The following is a 25,099-nucleotide window of genomic DNA, read 5'->3' as shown; positions in this document are numbered from 1 at the left end:
CATATGGGGGTAATAAATACCAGTGTTTAAAGCTTTGGTGAAAAAGGAGAGGAGGCTGTTCCTTGTGGTGGTTATTCCACACAGACGTCTGGAGACATGGGTGGAGGTGCAATAATAAACCTAATTTTCAAGGCACCAACTAAGTGCAGGTGCACTCACCTGTCAGGAAGCTGAAGATACAATTGATTGTGTAAACAGAGAGCTTGAGGCTTACTCATCATTTCTTCTGAGATGTGTGCAGCCAATACAGAAGTAACAGTGAAGTAGCAGTGGGCTCTTTGCACTCTGGCAAATATTACTTTCCCTGCCTCTTCCACCAATGATAGCTGACAGGGAGGAAGGGAGAGGAGACACTGTAAAAAGTGAACTCAATCCTTTCAAATCCATAGTACCCTAATTTTTGAAGATCAGAAATTCTGCTGCTATAAGTGATTTGTTGCATGCTTATTCCTTCTCCTGCTTTCATTTTAATTAACTGCATGATATGGAGCTACTAACTTTTATTTCCTGCTTTCATTTCTTTATTTTCAAGTTCATCCACCTAAGAATTTGAATTCTTGAGCTTCAGGCAACCTTATCAAGATGAATAAACATAGTGATGTGTGTTATTGCAATGATTTTGTCCTTGATGAAATAAAACTGGTGTTTCTAAAAGATCATGATATAATTTTTATGCAAAAGTGGGTTTGTTTCCTCTAGGCTTTTTTCTGTGGTTTTCTTCTCTTTTCCATGAAGGAAGGGACAAAGTGTTCAGTCAGCAGGTTCTGTATGTGTAGCAGAGACAGACTGTTGAAAAACAGAGGACTTGAACAAAGCCATCTGTCTGCAGCTGTAGTTTGAATTTCTGAGCTGTGAGGATTGCCTTCCAGTTAATCCCTTTTGCAATCTCTGTGTGAACTGTTCAGATTTGTATGTTCCCTTTGTATTATTTTTCTGGGGCTGAGATTTCATCTCCTTTTGCTTTTCTAGATTCTGTTCTTTGTGCTCTCTCTTTCAACATGTAACAAACATGTTATTTCTACACACACATCCTTGAGTTTCTTATTTTGCATGCAGAATATGCTGAACTTGATGGTTTGCTGACTTAAAGCTGCTTTTCCTTTCAAACAGGAAATGTAAGCATAAATTGGTTTGCAATTTATTTACCACATTTATTCTGTGGTACTGTCTTGAAGCTGGAAAACTAAAGTGATATGTGTAACTGAGCACTTCTCTCTTACATATATTTCTATAAATTCCCCAGGGTGTTTATTAGAAGTTGCCTCATTTATATTGTCCTGGGACCTTTTATCTGTAAATTGGTTGCATATCCTTTGCGTTGTGTCGGAAATTATTTCCCTACTGTTGTATTTCTGAAAGAAGTGATCTACTTTCAAATTATGGGATCCATATCCTACTTAGCCAGTCAGGTGAACAAAGAGTTACAGTGATGGTAATTTTCCTGCCCACCTTCTTTGACTGCAGATCAGCTGGCTCCCCATTCAAGCAGTATGGTAAAGGTGAAATAAGAGAAGCCTGGTGTGTGCAGTGGGGAGAGCAGCTATGAGAGAGAACCCTGTTTTAAGAAACAGGGTTCACTTAGGGGGTTATTGCTAGCTTTGTCAAAAGGCATTTGTCACGGCATCATGCTGCAGGCTTTTCCTCCCGGCCGGATTTCTGTGTACAGCATTCCAGCTCCGGATGCTGAATGGGCTGCAGGGCAGGTAAGAGCCACCAGCTAAGCTTTGTAGTAGGAACACAGTAAATAAATTATCTCTGTCTACTCCTGTGTGTGCCGACCCCCATTCTTCATAAATTGCTTTTAACTAAAGTGATAAAAGTTCCCCCCCCCACCACTTTCACAGCTTGAAACGCATACAAGAAGGAAATAGCCCAGAGAGATGAGGATTTCATGTGTGACATAGCTGATAACATGAAAGATCTTATCTCAATCTCTTTAAAACTATGAGAGTAAATACACCAAAATATACAACAGCTCTTCTTTTTTTCTTACTAATTGATGCTATCCATGGTCTTTCTCTAGGAAAGTCTGTGTGTTTGCAACTGCCCATCCTACCAAGAAGGTAGGATGTGTCGTTTCTTCAAATGGATGAAGTTGTGTTTCTGGAGGAGATGTCTTCGAGGAATATTACCTACAGTTTCTTTAACAGTTGCAGCAATTGTGCTACTCCTGCACTACTCACTCTAAGTGTTACTCCCCAGCATGGTCTGGGTGGGATGGATGCTTCGCACTGTGAAAAGATCTGCACTAAGCAGCTGAGCACATAATCTGTGTATATAAACTACTGACTTTCCCTTCTCCTTAATATCTTTGCTAAAGCAACAAAATGCACAGTAATTAGCAGTGAGTAGTTGTACAAGAATGTTGAAAGTATGCATCTTATCGCTAATTATTTTTTGTCACTGCTCGTGAATACCATCGTTACTGCTATTAAGTGTTATCTTTTGCAGGAATCTATAGGAATTATTTGTCTATTTTCTCTTCACTTTTTTAAAAACCAGAATGGGTTCCTAAATTGTTTATGTACTTTCCCAAATGTCAGCACATAGCCATTAAAGCCATGCCTCTTCAGGAGGAGAGTACTGCAAAAAAATTGGAAGCTTAACAATGAAATCTTCCTAGTAGAAATGCCTGCCTAAGTCTTTTTTCACCTTCCTTTCTTTTCCTGCTGGGCATTACTCTGTCAGTGGGACTGAGTCAGTGATCTAGTTAATGCTGCATGTTTCTCCTAAGAGCTAATACCTGCAAATGCCAAGGACAAGCACATACTTCTGCAAGTGTCTTGCTCTGTAACATTATTAGGTGCGCTAAATTTTTTTTTTTTCTTTTTTTTCTCGCAGCTCCAGCTTTTTCCTTTATTTGTATCAGTGGAAGTGTAGAAATTCCTAATTTGACTTATACAAATGATCTCAATGATCCAACATCAGAGAAGTTCATCCTGCAAGCAAAGGCAATCCAAAATTATGTAAGTTTCCACATAAGTAGAGCAATATTTTGTGAGTATTTATACAGAAGCAGTTGGGAATGAGGAGAGGACTCAGGTTAGCCATTTTTTATTTCCCTTGAAAATAGTAAGTTTAAAGCTAGGAAAAGCCTTGGCAGTTTTCAGATTTAGAAATGCAGCTAGACAGATGGGGCTGTGTGTCTTAGAGTAAGGTCAATATTTTCTAGGTAATAAGGTTTCAGGATTATGAACAAATTACTTGTCTTGAAGGAAATAGGAGAGTGAATTTTATTTTAGTTTATTCAAACTCTCTTCCTTCTACATTTTCCTTTTTCTTTTTAATTTTACCTCCAATTCAATACTTCACTTTTTAAGTTTTCCTTATCACTCACAACAGTGCTTGCTTTCTTGCCCTTCTTATGAATTTCTATTTGTGAGATCAGTACTGTTTCCTAGGTACATGTGGAGAGCAGTTTTGAAGACAAAGCTGTCCTCTGTTAGCTTGCATTTCCCAAAAGAACTAATCTGGTGTCTCAAAGCTGCATAGCCAATACAAGTTGGTGATACTGGAAGTTTAAAGACTGAAACAAAAATATAAATGTAATCATAAACACTTTCTTCACAACTAATTATCAAGAACTGTCTCAATGGCCTTGAAATGTGATGTGAAAAAGCAAATTTTTAGTGGTATTTAATGCACATTTATGATCCTTATTTAATACATTTTGTGAAAATTATGGACTGCACTTGTAATGTGGGAGAGGGAAGTGAGGAAGAGGAAAGAATGAAGACAAGCACTTTATAGTACTAGAGATTATGTTGGCACTAAAATATAATTTTATATTTTCGTTTACTACTATTTCATTGTCAGTTGGCAGAAACATATGAATCTTCCTTCTTGGGAAAGTACTATTTGAAGTCTGTAGTGGCTGCTTTCAGGTAGGTGCTGTTTCAGCATATGGTAGAAATTTGAGATATTCAGCTGTGTTTTCCTCTTTTTCTTTAATGCATTTTAATTTGCAATCTAGAAGAAAATGCACATCTCTGTAAGAGAATTAAAAATGCAGAAATGCATTTAAGTATATGATCTCAGCTAATAGTGTGACTTCTGTCCTACCCTGTAGAATTGCTGAGAGAAATGAAGTCTGATTAATTGTTCCTGAGTTTATGGGTTGTTTTGTTGTCTATTAATCTACTTTTAATTTTTGAAATAACAACTCAGCAGGATCTTATTTTGGTTTTGTCCATTCAAATGAAGTTCTTTTTTAACATCTGAAAACAAATCCTTAAATGTGTGATTTGGGGCAAAGCACTATTTGAGCTCCTTGTAAGAAATGTAAATCCATTGAGTAGCAGGTTATTACAATCCTGGTAGTTTCTGAAAACCCTGAAGGGTCAGTGCACAGGCAATTTCAAAAGGATTGTGGTGGAATCACTGAAGTAATAACTTGTATGTGTATGCTCAAGGATTCTTTATTTCAACAAAAATTGTGTGAAATGATGTATCAAAGTACCAGCATAAAATTGTGCTGTTGTATGGTGCTAGCTTCCCTTAAAAAAAATTAATTGCAATGTGTCTGGAGCTGTTATATGATCTTAAAAGTGTATAATTATACAGCAGGGATGGTAACATTCAATTTCACAAAAACTATTGCAGGATTTCAAGGTGTGGTTTTCAGTTTCAGTGTGTAGCTGGTTAAGCTGCATATGTCAAAAATAGTTTTACTGTACAAAAATGCAGCAAAAATAATTATTAAACAAGAGAGCTTTTTGTCACCATGTTTAGCAGCAACTATTTGGGCACAGAAATTCAGCTGGCTATGAAACTGTGCCAGGTAAAAATGCAGACCAGTGAAAACCATGTCCAAAATAGTAATTAGACTGTATTTATAGTGATTTTTTTTTTTACCTTTCACAGTGAAGGAGAATCTGGACTATGAGCTTACTTCTGGAATACATTCTGGGCACCACAAGATATGGTCGCTTCTCTTAAAAAACTAACCCCAGTGGAACAAAAAGAAATCTGTAATAAACAAGCAGTTCCCTTGTTCAGCTCTGGGGAGGAAGATTTTGATCTTGTTACAATGGAGCTTTTTGGTAACAATGTACCTGTCATTTAATACCTATTCTGTCTATTTTTCTTTTTTCCACTTTGTGTCTTTAACTTGTGTAGCTGATAATTATTACATTTCAGTTTCAGATTCCACAGAATATGATATGATGCTAAGATCAGGTAATTATGTTTCAATCCTAAGTGATACCATTTTGACAGGGAGTGGAATTCTGTGATAGAAAAATGGCATTTTTTGAGTTATTCTTATATCTGTAGGGCTTATGAACTAAACTAGGCTATGGAATCTCCATGTCTTGTGTTTCAAATGAAGGCTGGATGAAAATACCTTACAGCTTTTATTCTGATGTTCCGACTAGAATGGTTGAAATTTAATAGTTCCCACTGAATTGCAGTGAGCTGTGGCTCCTATTTTTGCCATTTCTAAAAAAAGAAAAAAAAAAAAGTCAAAAAACCCCCACCCAACAAAATCTCTAAAAATTGTACATAATTTGGCTTGTGATTAGACAATTTTGGTAATATGTTGTTAGTGATCAGTCAAATAATGTAGAGCTTTAGTTCACTTTGCCTAATTTCTTCATATCAAGCACAACTCGAGATTTGTCTTCATGTACTTAGAGTTCTCATTGCACAGAGAAGGAAGAGAAAATGACAAAGAAAGCAGTAGATGTGAGGCAGATATTGTAGCAATTGCAGCTGAATCAACTCCTGCTCGTGATGGTGAGGCTTTGTACTCCTTTGGCCAGAGCAGGAGAAGGTGATGCAGTCTGATAGGGAAAAGGGAACAGAGCTGTAAACATAAGAGCAAAAAGGGAATAGAGGAGTCAAGAAATGTGGGTAGGTGATTGTTTCTACCTTGTCTGAAATCTTACCCAAACTTATCTTTCAATCTAACAGTTTCTCCATACTGATCTACACTCTTTTTTGTAGCAGTATCCTTTGACCTGTATGCCAAGCCAGGTAACAACAGGACTGTAACTCTGATGAATCCAAAAAAGTCTTTCTATCAATGGAGACTGAGAGTTCCTTCTAATTACGTGGTGAGATTGGTAGTTATCACTCAGCATGGTGTCACTCCAGAGAGCTGTACATCACACCACTTGTCAGCATATGATTTCCTTCTTCCACTGCAGAACAAGATCATTACCAGGTAAGATACAGAGCAAAGATGCTGTACAGAAGCTCTCTGAAACTGTACCAGATGGATATAATGTGAGATTTGAAATACAACTTAATTAAAAGTCTTGGATAGCATAATAAAAAGATCTTCTAAAACAGTTAAAAGGGACTGATAAGGGTTTCAAGTCCAACTCCCTGCTCCTCAGAGGACTACCTAAAACCAAACCATCTGATTAAGAGCATTGTCCAGATGTTCCTTGAACTCTGACAGGCTTGGTGCCATGACCCCTTCCCTGGGGAACCTGTTACAAATTTCTGTGGGGTTTATTCTGCACTATGACTAATTCTAATGGGTTCCTTTCCATAAAATTACTCTCACAACTCAAAAATATAGAGACTTTATTTTAGAGTATTATATTCTATTACTTTCAGAAACTGTATGTTTTATGGCAGTCCAGTCACAGCTGAATTCCTGTTCATAATAGGAGACTGGAAGGCTCCATCCTCAGAGTCATTGTGTAGTCTATTTGAATGAGTGAGTTCAGATGGTATTTGAGTGGCTACACTGCTCCTTCTTTTCAGAGTCAAATTTCATGTCTGAGCACAACGAATCTGTCTTCCTCAACCAAATAAATAAACAAGCTGTAGGATCTGAGGACAGATAGTTTCAAGAGGGGAACTTTACTTAATTTTTAGGATCTTTCAGGAAGAGGTTAGCTGGGCATGAAGATTCAGCTAGGAAACTGAAATGAACTTGTTTAGGAGTGCTTTAACTTAATTGAGTAGTGGGTCCTCTTCAGCTCTATTAATGTACTAATTGCTCTCTATGCAACAAGACATAACAGATTGCCATTGTTGGCATGGAATGGACACAGGGTTTTTGTCAAGAGTTACTCTCAGACTGTAGCTCAACAGTTTAGTAAGAAGTTTTGTAAGGAGTTATACTCAAACTGTAGCTTAACATTCAGGAGAATCCCATTCCTAATGTGGGTCTGCATCTGTTCTGCTACTTATAATGGATTATTGCTGCAACTGCTACTCCATTGTGCATTATTACCACTGGCTCAGCTTTTTAGGAGCCATAAATGTAGAGCTGGCCATGAGCATGAAAACACCTGGAAGACAGCAAGACCAACACAGGTGTCTGATGTAACATATTCAGAGAACATTGATGCAGTAAGCTGTAAGTTCAAGAATGTTCATTGATGTCTGTCTATTAAAGAACCAAAACAGAATTTGATGACTGAAATAATGTTAAAAGCCTGATGGTACCTCAAAAAAACCTGATTTTTGGTTGCTTTTACTGCCACCATAGAAAATGTGTTGTTTTGCATATGTCAATTAGTTTTGTGCTTGGGTCAAAAGCAGCCTAGTGACATACCTAAGACGTATACAGTAGAACTAATAAAAACAGTATGTCCAATATCTGTGACAGCCGGTAACTATGGTAGCCATTATTCCCTGATGTCAAGGTCTAGGGTCACATATGGTGACTGAACTGATTCTCTCCAGTTTCTGTAAACTGCAGTAACACATCTGTTCAGTGACAAATCCTAAAGCCTGTTCAAGCTGAGATGGTGAGGTGTAGTGTGAGAGTAAGCATCTCACATGGACAACTCTTTTCATAGCTTGCCTTGCTTTTTTGATGATACTGTGACAGAAGGCACAGAGATAAGATAAGCCAGGCTGTCAACTGGGTTGAGGAAGACGCTGAAATATTTCCACATGGCAATCTGGAGAGAACTTATATTGTTATTTTATAAATGTTTTGTCAGCTATTATGATAAAAAGGATTGAATAATGTCTGCAGGAGAGGCAAAGCCGAGATTAATTTACTAGTGCCTCACTTCAAACACATGAAAGGAATAGCCTGCTAAAGTAGAAGACAATTACTTTCAACTTAAGGTTAAAAAATTTTATTTTGAAGCTGCCAATCTGGATCTCAGTAACATCAAAGAACTTGATGCAGGGCTGTGATGGAAATAATCTGTTACTGTGAGGTCTAATCTTAATTGCTTTCATTTGCTGTGCATAGAAAAAGAGAAACCTGTTGGAAATTTTTAATGTATAGGTCCACAGATATGACAGAATATTCTAAGTTGGAAGTGACCCACAAGGATCATCAAGCTTTAAATAAATGAAAAAAGTCCTAAATATGATGTGGGTTGCAAAACAGAATAAGCATGAGAGTGAATTACAGATGCCAGAAACAGCATCTCACATTACAAGTAAAAGAACAATAGGAAATAATAGTTGCCAAGCATGGGGTGTGATAGCTTTTGTGACACAAAACCAGGCTGAACATGGATAGATTGAAAATGTTTTGGGTTTGTTGCATAGATGCTGCTCAACACTGCTGCACTGGCACTTGCTGCCTTTTCATTCCTAAGCTCTGCTTCTCAGTGCCACTATCACCACTGAAGTAACATAATCTGGCATTGCCTTTCTGATGCTTTTATAGGTAGGAAAACTCCAGGGCACTTGTTAAGCAAGAAAACGGTCATGTACATGCAGAGTGACTACCCTCAATGCTGGGAAGCCCTAGCATCCCATGTACTATCAGCTGGGTGGAGAAATAAAAGGGAAGTGGTAGCCAAGGGAATGCTTCTGGAACACAGATGACCAGATCAGTGTTACTTCTGCCCAGTTGCCCAGCAAAGATGACAGGAATGTGGGAAATGTTTCGGGGTTACTTTTTTTAACTCTTTTTTTTTTTTTTGTAATCTTCCAGATGGTGTGGGCCTGGGGCCTGGACTCCTGTTCTGCATTTGACTTCATCAAGTAATGTGATGTTGCTTACCTTCTCACTGGACCAAAAAGGAGAAAGAAATGTATTAAAAGCTCACTTTCAAGCTGTTCCTAAAATCAGTATGTAGCATCCGATGAAAACACACTTATTACTAGTTTTGCCTCTAAAAAAGTTGAAATTGCCTTGAATATATCTGGGGGAGGGAATGTTGGCATATAAAGCAGGGAATTATCATTCTGATCCACTTTACAAAAGACTAAGAATTGAACAAAAAAGAGAGAACATCCTTTGGTCTGGGAGACTTTATCTTCCTGCTAACTACTCAAGCCTTACTTGCCAGTCATTGCATGGGTAACACCAAGCAGTGGCAGAGGAGCAGACAGACAGACAGCTACACGTACTACCTGTCTGGGCAAAGGAGATAGCCCCAGTGAGAGAGCAGCTACTTTTGTCAGTTTTGGCAATGTATCTACAGATCATAGAACATGTGTTTAAAGAACATGGAAAACAAGAGCAAACACTTCTAATTCATCTTTGTTCTTTTTCTGAATGCATTATTCAGTGTAGTTAACTGAATAAGAAAAGTGTGTTCCAAACCTAAGACGTACATTCCAAACCTATGAGGTACTATGGATTTTACATGAGTGCTGTGTGGTGAAATATTTTGAGTAATGCTAAACTGTAGTATTAATTTTAGAAGAGATAAAGGGGCTTCACAGGGTCAAGTTTAGCCACAGTTATTTGGTAAGGTACAAGTGAAAGAGTTTTGACAATGAAGCAAGTGACTAATTTTTAATGTGTGGACCAAATCACTGAGGACAAACTCCTCCAAAGCTGCCACATTTCAGCTTATGTCTCTCTGCATGCTGCTTGTCCAAATACTTATCCCATGCACATTACTAATTAAAATGGCTTTATTGTTCTGAGGATGGGTATTTCAAAATATATTTAGCCCAGGTTTTGCTACAAGATTTTTTTAAATTTCAAAATTATCTTATTTTCTGTTATATTCATATTTGCATTCACAACATTACCTAAAGGGAACCAAAAGCACTAAGGACTGGATATCTAAGAGAGTCCTTGGTAGAAAATACAGCTTCAAAGGAATTGTTCAAATATGGCATTTTCAAACTGAGAATTGATACACAAACTTCCTTGTCTACATGAAATTAATCAGTTTTCACTTCACTGGACTAATTGCATTTTAATTTTGAAAATACCTACAGAAAAGTAAGAAGTAAATTGGAAGGGGGAGGTTTGTTGCATCCACACCTGGTTGCTTCTTTTACTTACATGAAAAAATGCTTTTTTAAAAAAGAAAAACTTCAGTCAGAGGTTTCTTTGTACTTACCCTTAGTTGTAATTTTATCCAAAAAAAAGGGAAATTCAGTTTTATGTGGAGGTGGAAGTTAAATGATTTTCAGTTAATACAGGAAAAACGTGAGCTGAATAGTGTCACAGTGTATACTTCTAACTCTGTACATAGAGAAGGGTCCTAGCAAATGAAGTAGACTCTGCACTTTCGTACAGCTGAGATAATTGTGCTCCTTGCTGATGTATTTCTCTCCTAGTATGTGGTGGTCATTACATTTCCTGGAATGGGACACTGAGTTCCCCTTATTACTCAAGTTACTACCCACCAAACATCGACTGCACCTGGATCATCAAGGTATGTGCTGGGAACTCTTCTGAGTTCTGATGACTTCTCTTTATCTTATGTAGACACAAAATTGGGAGAAATGGCTTTTGATGTGGATGAAACAGAGAAAACCTAGTGAGACCACTGAACCTGACTTCTTCTCAGGCGTGCATTTCATTCCTGTTCTATATACAGGTGCCAACTATGGGAGGGAAATATTTCCAGCTTCCAGAAGTTCGAGCATTATTTGTGACAGCAACAAATTAATGTGTAAGATGACAAATCCCAGCAGCCAGAGAAAATTAATAATATTCAGAGCTTTTTTTCTATGAAAAAAGAAAAAAATGGTCATGTAAATCATGCCTCACATGATGGATACCACCATGTATTTCCCTGAATTCTGCAGAGCCAGGACCTTCTCTGGCTCAGAAATTCACCTCTGAATTTCAAGCAAGTTCTTTGGCAAGACTTAAAATCTGCTCATGATTTCTACCAACTGCCTAATGTGTCAGTCTATTGCTCCTTCCAGCATTTAACTACTCTTTTAGTTGCCCTGGTAAAGAAGACTTTTCATGTATATAACTTGATAATTCTCTACCTTTCACAGTATTATTAGCACCTTACAGAACAAAACTCTTACCTCTGTGCAGAAGTGGAACACATGGCATTACAAACCTAGCATGAACCTCAGATACAGTGCTTTATGCTGGCTGCAGAAAGGCTTACACTCCTTCATCAGTCACAGTCTAGCCAAAGTTGGGTCTAAAAAGACTTCCATAGATGTTTAAATTAGCAATGTTTTTTGGTTCTTCAGAGGTGCTAATTTCAATAATAGAAATGCAATACTCTCAATCCCGTAATAGGTAGAACAACTTGAAAGCAAAGGCTGTTTTCATTTTATTAATGCATGTCAGGGTTTTTCTCTTTTGATTTTTAGGCACCATTGCCTGGCTACAAACTCTCAATAAAAATTCTTGTAATACAAATTCAAGAGAAGTCTCCAGGGTCCAGTAAATGTGATAAAGACTGGCTAGAAATTGATGGAGTTAGGTGAGTAAATACATTATTTTCTGGCATATTGATTTCCACTTTGAAGTTCTGCACATTTAAGCATCCTGTTTTTTTCTTACAGGTATTTACTTTTTCCCTTGTTCCCCTTAGAGCAATAATGTAGAAAACTACAGGATTTTATGCAGCTGCAGCTGAACTGTAAATTCCTGGCTGTGGTCTTGATGTGGGTGAAGAGTTTGTGTAATCAGAAGTTTCATTTTCTTTACCACTTGCTCTTCAGTGATTGCAATTTTTACACAAACACTAAAAATAATGCTATTCAGAGAAATTTGTCTCTTGGACGGAGCATATTGAAATAAGCAACAGCTGTTGGATTTGGCTGAATGATTTAATCCTTTCCTGGATGTGGAATGTTTGGGTTTGCAAACCTAAATGGGCAATCTGAAATCAAGCATGCTTGAAGCAGTTTGTGTTTACAAGGTAGACCCTGATATTGATCATCTTGCTGTATTTTGTTTCCTGTAATCCCAAAAAAGTTACTGAGTGGGAGAAATTCATAAATAGGCTTTCTAAAACTTCTGTTGGGTAGTTTTTAACACCAAAATACAGCTGATCCTTATTGCATTATCTTAAAGCTTTTTGACATCACTACCACTCAGTAAAAGGAGACATAGCTGGATAGTAGTGGTCAGTTTGGTTAGAAATTAATATTTCTCACTTTTGCCTTGCTAGATACTGTAAAGCTCTTTCAGAAAACAACAGAAACAGAGAATATGGCTATTCTGTTGCAATCAACTTCCATTCTGATGAGCTGGTCACCCACAGAGGGTTTTATATTGAATACAAAGGTTTCAGTCACACAGACCGTAAGTTGTTAAGTACACAATTTAATTTTTAAGGAGAAACTTTTGAGAAACCCAGCTTGACAGACTAATTGTATACAACTGAACCTACCTATTTTCTTGACCTTATTGCAGGAGACAACATGTAAAATGTTATGTCTTTGGTTGACCAGATAGAGGTACAAATTTAGATATAAGATACATTTAGAAGCTAGTACTTATTTTCTAACTTTTATCAACAATTCTGTAAAATGGGCAGTAACATTTCTCAGTTTCTGTAGATCTGTTATATGGCACTTTGCTGACACCTTAAAATAGCCAAGTTGCAACATGAAAATAGAATGGCAGAGGGCCTCTAAGCATGACTCTTTTGCCAACCAAAGTTAACCATGAATACTTAATCTTCTCTTTAAAATCACAACTCAATGTGATCTAGATCAGTTTCCAGGTTTAGACAAACTATTTAAGTTTTTCTGGCAGTCAAAGAGGACCACTTGCTAGAAGATGTTGCAGAAATATGTCTGGGTTTTTTATGGGTCTTTCCTAACTCCCCGGTCTATGTACCTCTAGATCAATGTTAGATTTTGAGGGTCTTCCAGATGGTGGAACAGGAATTTTCAGGAATTACTTGTGACATTTCTTAGAAAAGATGCAATCTCGGATTTTTTAAACCTGTTTTTTTTTTATCCAATTAACATCTAGCTAGCTAAAGTTCTCTGTGATTTCACAAGTTCAGTTCATTTTGAGAAGCCTCTTCAAAACCTCTGCTTGCTTGTCAAAATGTAGTTCTGTTCATTGTTGACATAGAAGCATTTAAGTATTAAGGTTTCTGGTAAAGATTTTTGTTTTGCGCCTTTCACTCTAAATAAGTGGCATGCTTTGTGGTCAGTCATTCTATAAGACACAAATTTTCAGGGATTTCTTCTTCCACCAATGTGGGTCTCTTTCCACCAGAAAAAGTTACCAACTATTCTTAGTTCTGTGGTTCCTCTGGTTTTTGCCTCAAAAATGTTTAAGAGTCTAAGCCTAGGAACACCTTTTTTAAATGAGAAAATCCAGTCTTTACTGCGTGTATCTGCGTGCTCTGTTCCTAGCACTGAGGCAGAAGGCAGATGGTTCAAAGTTATTTAATCAGTTCTTAGTCACAAATCAGGAGGCTCTGTATAAAGACTCATCAGGAGGCGTGGAATGGCTGTCATGTGTCAGTATCAAGTTGATGCAGTAGTTTGGGGAATGCTGTCTGAGATACCAGCATGGATTGAGAATGCCGGCCTATATCAACCTTGCCTGCAGCAGTAGTAATAGGAGAAGGAAAAAACTAAATTCATGTTTCCCCACATCTAAAGTGCCTGCAGTCACCCACCTGAGGTTAGTTTTTTCCCCATTGTTGGGTGCCTATCAAAGCACAGCTATTAAATATCACAGGCTCTGCTCTGAGCTGACCTGGAAAGCAAATGCCAGCCATCAGCTGGATAACTCCAGAGAGAGGTGACAAGAAAATGCAGACACTCCTGCTTTTAGCTTGTGCTGGCTGGGTGGTGTGTGCTTTCCTCCCACTGACATCACATGCAAGGCAGTGAAGAGGACTAATTTACTCCAGATTGGAACTGATTAGACAACTGTGGGACAAATGGATTTGGTCCTTCTATCTGATGTAACTCTTAATTTGCCCATGGTGCTAAATGGGAGAAAATTTCATTTTACTTCACTTGGGCAGGAAGAGGAGTGGTTTGAGCTACTTAGTCTTTCAGAGACTTTTTTTTCTTGCACATCTAAAAGAGTCAAAGAGAACAAACATTTTTAATATACTGTAAAGAAACAACTTACCATCTGTACTACTAATTAGTTTATTTGAATGTGTAAGAAATTCTTGGTCAAGGGCTGTTGCATATGATACTGTGAGTTTTGAGAAGTGTTTGATAAAGCACTTATTCACATCAGACATTGAGTGTAGTAACAGAGAGATTAACTTCTACAAAATTTTAATATCAGGAAATATGTATTTGTAATACTAAAGAGAATGCCTAGTTTTGTTTTTATTTTCCTTTTCCTTAGATGGTCCTGTAATAAATACATTCCCTTAACAAATTAAAGAAATGCTTCCTATCAGTAATTGTGTATCTGTGGTGAATGACTTTCAACCCTTAGAGTAGAGGCAATTAATGTGAATTCAATTTGCTAAGGTTATTTAGGTGACTCATTTAATTAAGACTGCATGATAAAAATCTTTGACAGATTGTGGCAAGTAAGATATTTCTTTTTTAATATTCAAATTATTTTACAAATGACACAAACTTTAATTTTTAATAATTTTAATATTTCTTCATGGTAGAGTCCTGCATTACTTCATTTAGACTGTATCAATATTTCCAGTGTCATTGATTTCTTATTTTTCTAGCTTGTCCTTAGATATGCAGACACAATGTGCATTCCTTCAAGAAATCAGTTTGAATGCTGGAAAGGCTGCCCACATGGTAGTGATGAATTTGGGGTAGAGCAATTAATAATAATTGCTAATAAAAATAATTAATAATTGATTGGGGTAGAGCAATTATTTCTTGTTTGTTGTTTTCTGTAAAGAGTTTCTTCCACAAAGTTGAGAGATGAGTTGAAATTATCTCTAAACTACTGCTGGCATTCTTTAAGATCACATGAAGCATGTGGGTGAGGATGTAAAAGTGTGGAAAAGAGGCTGTGTAATGTGTCTTTTTAAAGAGTGGGAGAACAGAAAAATCAAGAGGGAATTTTAGACCAATATTCATAAGTTAATCTTCCAAAGGAAGAAAAACACACAAGAAGTAGCCAAAGTAAGCTATTTGTAAATAGTGAAAAGAATATTAAAACCAGCATGGAACTTAAAATTTTGCTTTAGTTCCCTGCTGTGAGAGGATAAATAGATAAATTGTACTTTGACACTGTTTTATGTGTCAAGCTAATCAGAAAGGAAATGTGGGGAGAAAAAAATACAGGAAACTGTTTCCATAGAATGACTGGTCAAGACTCATTGCCAAAGAGGAAGGATATTTTTTATGTCATTCTGCCAATATTGTTACGGAATGTCACATAATTTTAGTTCATTATCTAAATTATGGATTAGAGTAGATGCTTATGAAATAGGAAGTGTTGCACAATAGAAAGATGGATGTATTTAAGAGGAATGTATTTTGAAGTGGTCCTGAAAGGCTGTAGAATATATATGGAGAAAAATAAAAACAAGAATATGAGCCAGCAGTGCCCTGACAGCCAGGAGGGACATCCATGTCCTTGCAGGCATCAGGCCCAGCATGGCCAGCCAAGCAAGGGAGGGGATTGTCCTGCTCTGCTCTGCTCTGGAGCAGCCTCACCTTGAGTGCTGGGGGCAGTTTTGGGCACCACAATACAAAAAATAAACTATTAGAAACTGTCCACAGGGGCATAACAAAGATGATGAAGGGCCTTGAGGGGAAGCTGTAGGAGGAGCAGCTGAGGTCACTTGGTCTGTTCAGCCTGGAGGAGAGGTGACTGAGGGGAGACCTCACTGCAGTTACAGCTTCCTGGTGAGGGGAACAGGAGGGGCAGCTCTCTGATTTCTGCATTCTGGTGACCAGTGACACTCCCGAGGGAATGGTCTGAAGTTGTGTCTGGGGAAGATTAGGTTTGATATTAGGAAAAGGTTTTTCACCCAGAGCGTGGTTGGTCACTGGAACAGGCTTCCCGGGGAAGTGGTCACAGCCCCAAGGCTGCCAGGGCTCAAGAAGTGTTTGGATAATGATCTCAGGCACAGGGTGTGACTCTTGGGGGTGGTGCTGTGCAGGGCTGAGAGTTGAACTGTGAAGTTGATCCCTTTCAACTCCGAATATTCTGTGATTCTGTGAATATATGAATGGAGATAATTAAACAGACATGTGGACTGCCTAAATTGCTTTCTTTGCAAAAAACAAATGGCTGGGAGGAAGATTGTTGCTCAAAAGCTGACTTGTGAGTCAAAGTCACAAAATACTCTTTGTGAGTTTTGTTTGTATTTGATGTTTTGTTGGTTGGTTGTCTTTGTTCTGGGTTTTGGTTTTTCGTTTTTTAAGTGTGTGGTGTCACACTAGGATGTAAGACAGGAATTTGAAAATCACCAGTGGGTGATCTACAGTAGTCTTGTACCAGCTAGAGTGATATACCTAAATTAGGCACCGCATGTCAAAGAAGATATGGAACATCCAAAAGATGCCAGAAACAGTGACCAGAAGGTAACCCAAGGTCAGAGAGTACAGCACAAGTCTCTCTGTCACTGGATACTATCAAAACCAAGGTAGATAAATGTCTGACAGAAGTGGCATAGAAACATCCAGGTGACCTCTAGTAGGGAGTGTAGCATGTGGCTGTTGGTCTGCTGTTTGTATTAGAAATTTACAGACCATTTTTCTTCAGGTTGTAATCCAGAACAATTGAACTGTGGTGATGGGAAGTGTAAACCTCAGTATAAGTCTTGTAAAGATGATGACAGCTGTGGGCAGGACAGTAATGAAAACAACTGCTGTAAGTATGTATTTTTAGGTATTTTCCAAAAGACGGTAGAAGGCAAAAGCAGGAATATACATATTTTAACGGTTATATGTGTTGTTTCTAGATTTTTTTTTTTCCATGGCACAAAGTAAAAGTTTCATAATAGTGAACATAAGTCATGCAGAGTAAAACTAGGTTTTGGGAGAGTTTAGACAATTAATGAAGAAAAATCCACGAAAACAGGGATTTTAGTAAGAAAACCAAGCCACATTTTGTTGGTGAGCCTGTTGGAAGAGCACATTTCCCCAGATGCTGACAGATCAGTATCACATAATTTAAGGAAGAGAGACATAGTAGGCTGGGGACTGTTGCCACAATGATGGTCTTTTTAACTGCAGATCACGATGGTTGTGGACATTGCTGGTACTACCAATGGCCCCCTAGTGACTTGCTGCATTTTGCTTATGTAATTTTTGTCTTGCTTTCAATCTTGGGATAGCCAGGAGTAAATCTTTGCTGAAAAAAACTAACTCCCACTGTTTAGAGGCCCTTGTAAACAACTGGTAATAAGAATAATAGTAATGGAAGTCAATTGCTGAGATCTCTTTGGATTCTCACATAGTAAACTGTGATAGTCCTTAGTCAGAAATTTATTGGAGGGAGATATAAAGCTCTTCTGCAGTTTTCTCAATTTTACTTGAAAATGAAAAGATGCTGCGAAGATTTATGATTTGTAATACCAGTAGTGCTGGTGAAGGAAAAAGAACAGATCTGAGAAGCCACACTTACTCAAGTTAGAGTTATGTAAAATGGGATTGTAGACAGTAGGAGGGTCTTCTTTTTTCTCAGGGACAGTGGAGGCTGAAATTAGTGAGATCGTTAATTAGAGTGGATCATTCCCCTGTCCCCTCTCCATAGAGGGACCAGTTTACACCAATATAGACTATATTTCAAGCAGACTAGAATGTGTAGCTTTGAACAACTTCCTGAATGTGCAAGGTTTTGTTAATAATTTGAAAGCATTACTCCAAACATATGACACTATCTTCTCTCTCTTATTTCAGCCTACAAAAGTTGCTCCCCTTATGCATACAAATGCCTCAATGGAATATGCTTGCTGAAACCAAATCCTGAGTGTGATGGGAAAAGAGACTGTGCTGATGCATCTGATGAAATGAACTGTGGTGTGGTAACATTTATTTTAAGATTTGTTAGTTACTTGGGAATCTAAATCAGCAATTTTTGTTATTATTAATCATTACTGGATTAAGAATTGGTTAAATAAAATATTAATTTTAAAAAATAAATTTCCTGGTAATACCGTATGCCAATGTCTGTCTTGAATTTTGCACTTTTCTTTTCAATCAACTAATCCATTCTGTCTATGATGACTTATTTCAAGCAATGTACTTCCAGGATAAGCTGGTAGGTCTTGCTGCTTTTTTGAGCTGAATGAAATACAGTAAAGCTGTGTTTGTAAGAAGAGAATGGAGACAAGAATGATTCAAATGAACTCTTAAATTTTGTTTAACCTCTTTTTGAGTTATTCAACTCTTTAGAAAGCTACACAGAAAGATAGACAATGACTGCTTTATATCTGACCTGCCCATTGAGTGAAAACGAGCAAGTACTCACCTTTTTACCAATTGCACAGTAAGGTCTAAGGGTAAAAATTTGTGCCAAGCACAGCGAATGAATTAACTGGTGGGTTTTTTACTAATTTATTAAATTATTTCTGTTAGCTTGTGGAAGATGCCAACTTAAGAAAAACAGAATTGTTGGAGGTGAAGATGCGAGATCAGAAAAGTGGCTTGGCAAGCAAGTTTACAGATGGGGGCACATGGCCACGTGTGTGGCGCATCTGTGATCTCCAACAAGTGGCTCATATCTGCTGCCCATTGCTTCCTGGATTCTGATTCTACAAGGTACGAGGAAATTATACTGTTCTAGAGAATTTGCAGTTTATTAACCTTACAATAGTTTGCAGAAGCTATTCCTTGTCTAGATAAGTTGATCCAGGTAATAACTTGGTGATATGACCTCACTACGTAAACACTTGGTGTCATCTGTTGGCTTCAAAAGTCTTCAGTTTTTGAAGTTATTCTTTGCTTCTATTGCCAGTAAATCCTGCATGACAGAACACTGTTAGATGTAGGGTAGATGTAAGGTAAACTTTTTTCCCCCTTCTTTTAAAAAAACAGGAGTTTTCTGAGTAGAACTGTGGCCTTTTATCCCAAAACATGTCCTCTATATTGATCAATGAGCGAGAACCTCATTGATGTTCAGTTTAGGTAGTGAAAATTGAAAATGCATACCGCCTACGCATGTTAAGGAGGAGATAGAGTTTAAGAATATGCTTTTATGAGTTCCAAAGCATGATGCATAGCAAGGAGTTGGTCTTATAGATCCAGGAAATTAATTCATTTCATAATAGCAAGTAAAAACATTGCTTAATGTTTTAGCAGACAGAGACTAGAGTGCATCTGTCTTCTGAAGTCATATTCTACTCCATGTACTTTAGTTTTGATGAATGTCCTCAAATACTGAAAAGTAGTTAAAACAGAGTGAGCTAACATTGCATTGCTTTCCAATGGGATGTTCTAAAACTAGGTTTTTTTACAGATACTCTGTTCCAATGGGATGGAGAGCATATATGGGCTCACATACTATTAATGGAAAGAGCAATCGTGTAGCTATGAGATCAATCATAAGGATTATTGTCCACCCACAGTATGTCCAATCTATCTCAGACTATGACATTGCCCTGTTGGAAATGGAGACACCTGTACTCTTCAGTGAGCTGGTACAGCCCATTTGTTTACCCAGCACCTCTAGAGTGTTTCTTTATGGAACTGTCTGTTATGTAACTGGCTGGGGAGCCATAAAAGAAAATAGTATGTTCATTTCTTGGATATGCTTTTTGCAAGTTTGGCTTAGTTTTAAACTCTAACAATTGAATATGTATACTTGTAAGCAAAAAAAAAAAAAAAAAAAAAACATGTAGTTTACTTAGTGTGTCTATAAAAACCAGAAAAGATCTCCTTAGCTACAGTCTGTGAATTCTGAATGGTTGCTTGGATAGCAGGTGATAAGTGACAAAATGCATACTCAGGTGTCACAGATCACTGAAAAGCAAGTGATTATAGATTTACAAAAATGTGCCCATTTTCATGTTCATGACCATTTAATCTGATGAATAGAACCTTGCAAGAAAAGAGATTAGTAACTATTGCAGAGAAAGAATTTGTTTCTGATTGACAACATGGAACCATAAGCAGCAATGATTGAAATTGCAAAAAAAAATGTGGAGGATCTTTCATTTTCTCTGTCTTAATCAAAGGCCTCATAAAGAGTTCTGCCTCTGTGTAGCTTGGAGCAGCCAGCTGCAGTGGGAAAGCAGAAAAAAAGCACACTCAGACAGGGGTGGCCTGTGGGATGCTTGCCCTGTCTCAGCATTACACAGCTTGAAACCTGGGCTTGGGCAGCATCGCAGCACAACAGAGATGTCAGGATATTTAGCTCACAAGGGCATCTTATGTCAATACCATACTACAGAATTAAAGTCTTAGCATCATTTGTGAGTTACAGACTGTTCTTTGGAGTTTTTTAAAAATTGTATGTTTTTCCACGCTCAGCTTTATTCCTCAGTTTCTTCCCTAGAACTGAGAGGATGGAAAACAATATAGAAATTGCATTTTGTAGGATTTGGATGTTGTTTGGAGCACAGCCATGGTTTAAATAATAACAAAAAGTTTCAGGCATAACTTGAAATAGTTTTCAAATTTAGTCACTCTGTGTGCAGTCTTATCTTAAAATTTGCATGGCACTTTTACTACTTTCTGGCAGAATAATGTCATAAGGATAAAGGCTAGGGAAATGGAGAGGTGGTCCATTGGAACGTCTATGGCTATAGGGCAGTGTGAACAACAGCTTTCAAAAATTTGAAAAACAGCAGACACTATTTGAAGGGAAGGGAATTACTCTGCTGTCATTATCTGGGTAGATTTTGAGTGGGAAGCAATTCTCTTTTGTTTTGATAATTGGTATCTCTATAAGAAATTTGTGCCACCTTAATCTCTGCAATACCCTTTGTATTTTTTTTCTAGGTCATCTTGCCAAAACACTGCAGGAATCTCGAGTGAGAATGATTAACCAAAGTGTTTGCAACAAGCTCTATGATGATCTTATTACTTCACGTATGCTGTGTGCTGGGAATCTTAATGGTGGTGTTGATGCATGCCAGGTAATCTGGAATGGGTGGGAAAACTACAAAGGAATGTTTGCTTTCACTGAAAACTCTTCAGAGTTTTAGGTTGTTTGTGTGGTGAGTTGGTTTTTTGTTGTTGTTGTTATTTAGGGTTTTTTTGGTTTTTTTTAATTGAGTGTGAGTTTATAGTTAATATAACATAGCAACTAAAAGCCCACCAAAATAAGGAATAAAATTCATCATAATCTCTGACTCTCTCCCTCAATATAATTTTGCAAACGCAAGGGGTAAAATGTGTCGAGAATTCTTTTTCTTCTTCAACAGTTATATTTCATACTAGAGAACAAAAATATAAAGATAAAAGGACTCATCTGCAATAAAAGGTCCACCTGTGAATTATGCTATTTGTATTAATTTCTTTTTATCTTTTTAAATATCTGGGTGTGGAATTGCTAAAATACTGTAAAAGTATGACAAGTAATGTATTGTTACAATTGCAAACATGAAAGGACAAGGTTTTGGAACTGCAGCTGCAATGGTGCTTTTTAATTTCAAACATTTATTCATGTGTATAATTACAAGTTGTGACTACATCACAGTAGTGTAAATTATAAACCCCGGCTTGTTTACACACACAATCAGAAACTGCTTTTTGGTCATACTTCACCCGTCCTGACTCTGCCATCTTTCTCCTAGTACATTAGTTGTGTACTTCATTGGTGTTCAAACTTCTGATGATGACTATCAACTTTACAAACATGTTTTTAATATCACTTACCATGTAAAGGGGATAGAAATTTGTTACTGAGTATTAGACCAAATTAGAGGCAATCTGGTACAATTTTTGTGTAATATTTTATTATTTTAATGCAATAGGATAACTTTTGCAAGATTGTAGCTCATGATGGCTCAAACTTCTTTAACACAATAGACTATTTCTAGAATTTTCTTGCAGTGTCAAGGACCTAATTAAATTAATTATTATTTTTATTATTATTCTGTAGAGTTTGTCTGCAAACTTTGACCTTGGAATTGTTTTGCTAAAATATGTTAGAGGGGGTGGTGTTCCTCCAAAAAATGTGTTGCTTAAGTAATGCCCTTGAATTTTCAGATGGGCATTTTTAACCAATTCAACTGTATATCATACTGGCCAATTTCCAGCATGATATACTGTGTCTGAGTTCTAGCATGTTGGCCCTTCAGGTCTTTAAGTTCTTAATCTGGGTAGCATCTGTCCTTCTTTATGGTTGGGTGGTTTTTTTTGTTTTTTTTTTTCCTTTCTGTCACTAGTATACATATTATGTAATGTATAGTATGTGTTTCCTGTACAGTGCTAGAGAGGAATGACACTGGGAGTTCAGGAAAGCCCCACAGCATCCTAAACCCCCTTTACTATGCTTTCAGACTTGTGAGGTCCTGTTCTGTTTTACTCCTTCCTGGATATGTAAGCGGTGCGTATGTTGCACAAGTTATGTGAAGCTTCCAAATACCTTTCATATTTAGAGGACCTGATACATGAGAAATAAAATATTTACCGTTTCAGACTGTTTTCTTATCACTCTAGGATGTTCTTTGATCTTGGTCCCTCTGTTTAGGATCCTTCCTCTCCCCACTGATATGCAACCCCTTTGGTCTTTCAGAACTGGCTGAGTAATTGGCTGGACTACATAGCCTCCTTTCTGAAATCACTTTGACATCAGTCTCCTGGATTATCAACATTTCTAATATGACAGCAGCCTGAGAGAAAGGAAGAACTCTGGCTTCTTCTCTTATCTGTAGATAATTTTGTACCACCATAATAGATAATTTTGTTTGGTTGGGTGATGAAAGCTTTCTGTTATTACTCTTTTCTCAGTATGTGGCTTTCTCTGACCTCTTACATGTTTTGGCTCCAGCTGGGGGCTCAAACAAACCCCAGGGTCAATTTGGAGGCTGCTGACTGCCTTGTGTGCATTAGGAACAGCTGCAGACAGGAGCTGCACTGTAGTTGCCCAGAGCTCTGTCAACAGACTAGCACACAGAAGGTTAAAGTAATGAAAGGCAAAAAAACCATTGATGAGCCCAAATGCACTTTGATCCTGTGAACTGAATTGAATGGGAATTTTTATTTTTCTGCATTACTGAGCAAACCTGCATGTTGCATTTGAGAAGCCAGTTCTTATTTGCACATTCCTTAGTCTTTGTTCCTTCTTCTGCCTCTACAAATGAGTCTACTGTAGACTCAGTCTTGATTACAAAACTGCTGATAATACTTAATTATTCCTGGTTTGTTTGTTGGGTTTGGTTTTGTTTTGGTTTGTTGGCTTTTTTTTATTTGGTGTGTGTGGTATCTTTCTGTTCCTATTTAACACACAGTAGAAGAGATCCGCCTTCAGCCTGTGAACAATTTATAGTAGATTTCAAATTGTAGTAGAATTCCCTATTTCCATCCCTTGTCTTCTTCTCTCCCTATTTGGGCTGTGGTGAGTTATTCTATGAATGCTGAATTGGGACATTTTCAAGGAGTAATTTTATAAACTGCTTCTTTCCATTGGCTTTATATTGATAAGTGTGCTACATCCATAAGCTAAAATAATTGAATAAATATGACATCTGGCTGGGTACATTATATCCAGAAGTACATTTTAATTAATATTAAGTTTTAACTTGAGAAAAAGAGGGGCAGGTATTTACTGTTTTTAAATAACCTAGTTTTTTGTTACAGTGCTCTGTGTGTGTGCACTAATGGCTGGACTTCCTTCATCTTAGGGAGATTCTGGAGGTCCCTTGGCCTGCACAGGGAAGGGCAACAGATGGTACCTTGCTGGCATCGTGAGCTGGGGTGAAGGATGTGCTTGGTGCAATCGTCCTGGTGTGTACACCAAGGTGACAGCACTATATGACTGGATCCGTCAGAATACATACTGATGAGCCAAGGAGAAAATGCAGATTGCCTCTGTGTGAAAGCTGCTTCCTACTGTAGTTAATTTGATGATACAACGTGAAAATGCCATTGACTGTTCCTTGGTGAAAGAATACACTTTTTTAATGAAGAAACTATCATTTGTGGTTCATCTAGCAATAACTGTTCAGCCTCAGAGGAACTTCAGATTCCTTATGGATTCATCTTCCTTATGCCTATTTGCAGAAACAGCACTGCCTTAAAAACAAAATAAAATGGATTATAACCTGTAACAAAAATCCAGCTATAGCTCATTAGTAATCCTTCTCCTCTCCTTCCTTGTCCCTTGTTATCTATATTTGTTTCCACATATGCATATCTGGATAAAAATGGCCACATGCCATATATATTTGACTCTTTAGGGATGTTACAGGATTATAAACATAAATAATTATTTCATAGTTCTCAAAAATATAAATAGTGTATTGTGTACAAAGCTGAGATTAATTCTTTCTAGCTATTGCGACTGCATGACTTTTACTTTCTGGGCTGTAACTTTTGGAGTATCTACTGTGTTTTCTTAAAAGTACCAGATATGTAATTCAAAAATGCTAGGATGCAAGTAATTTTCATTAAATAACTGATAAGTATAATTTAGGTTCTTTGGGATGATGTCTAAATAAAAGGAAAGAATGAATGAATGAGTTGTAATTCATTAAACAAAAGGAAACTATAATGCTTTCTTAAATTCTCCTTAGAATTTGAACTAACTGTAGGGTTTAATATTTGCAATATGTTACAGGTCTATTTCTCCAGCTCTGGCTCTGGCATCCACTGTGACTTTTTGGCATGTTCCTGGTAGGTTAGGATTGGTTTTCATCCTGTCCTTGGTCCACAGTAAGCAGAGTTTCAGGCTCAGGAATTTTTTTTTTTATCTTTCTGGGCTGTGCCCACAAGGCCACACTAAATTGAAGTGGACATAGCAGGAAAATGGATTTATGTGGTTGGATGCATCCTTGGGCTCAAAGAAAGTAAAATAAGAAATGACAGCAACTTTCCTTTAACCCTGGTAGTAAATCTAGGTTTTATAATTTTAATCTCCTGATGAACTTATTACTCCAAATCTAGCCAATTTAAGGTTTCCAAAGCTGTTTATGGGACT

General features: G+C 37.4%; 1 protein-coding gene across 1 annotated transcript; it reads left to right on the top strand.

The window, feature by feature from the left end:
- Positions 1–42: 42 nt before the first annotated feature.
- LOC137468764 (suppressor of tumorigenicity 14 protein-like) lies at positions 43–24,864 on the top strand. Its single transcript, XM_068180782.1, is given in 18 exon segments — positions 43–1,703; positions 2,024–2,186; positions 2,842–2,966; positions 3,817–3,884; positions 4,864–5,042; positions 5,140–5,178; positions 5,947–6,166; positions 8,867–9,003; positions 10,456–10,553; positions 11,461–11,573; positions 12,267–12,400; positions 16,775–16,882; positions 17,914–18,033; positions 18,592–18,657; positions 18,660–18,774; positions 19,472–19,743; positions 20,956–21,092; positions 23,805–24,864. Coding segments are annotated over 18 exon segments (2,331 nt in total). The 5' UTR covers positions 43–1,625; the 3' UTR covers positions 23,964–24,864.
- Positions 24,865–25,099: the final 235 nt, after the last annotated feature.

The sequence above is a fragment of the Anomalospiza imberbis genome, chromosome 2 (assembly GCF_031753505.1).
Source record: "Anomalospiza imberbis isolate Cuckoo-Finch-1a 21T00152 chromosome 2, ASM3175350v1, whole genome shotgun sequence".
Taxonomy (NCBI): domain Eukaryota; kingdom Metazoa; phylum Chordata; class Aves; order Passeriformes; family Viduidae; genus Anomalospiza; species Anomalospiza imberbis.
Note: the sequence above shows the minus strand (reverse complement) of the source record. Positions and strands in the feature narration are given on the sequence as shown.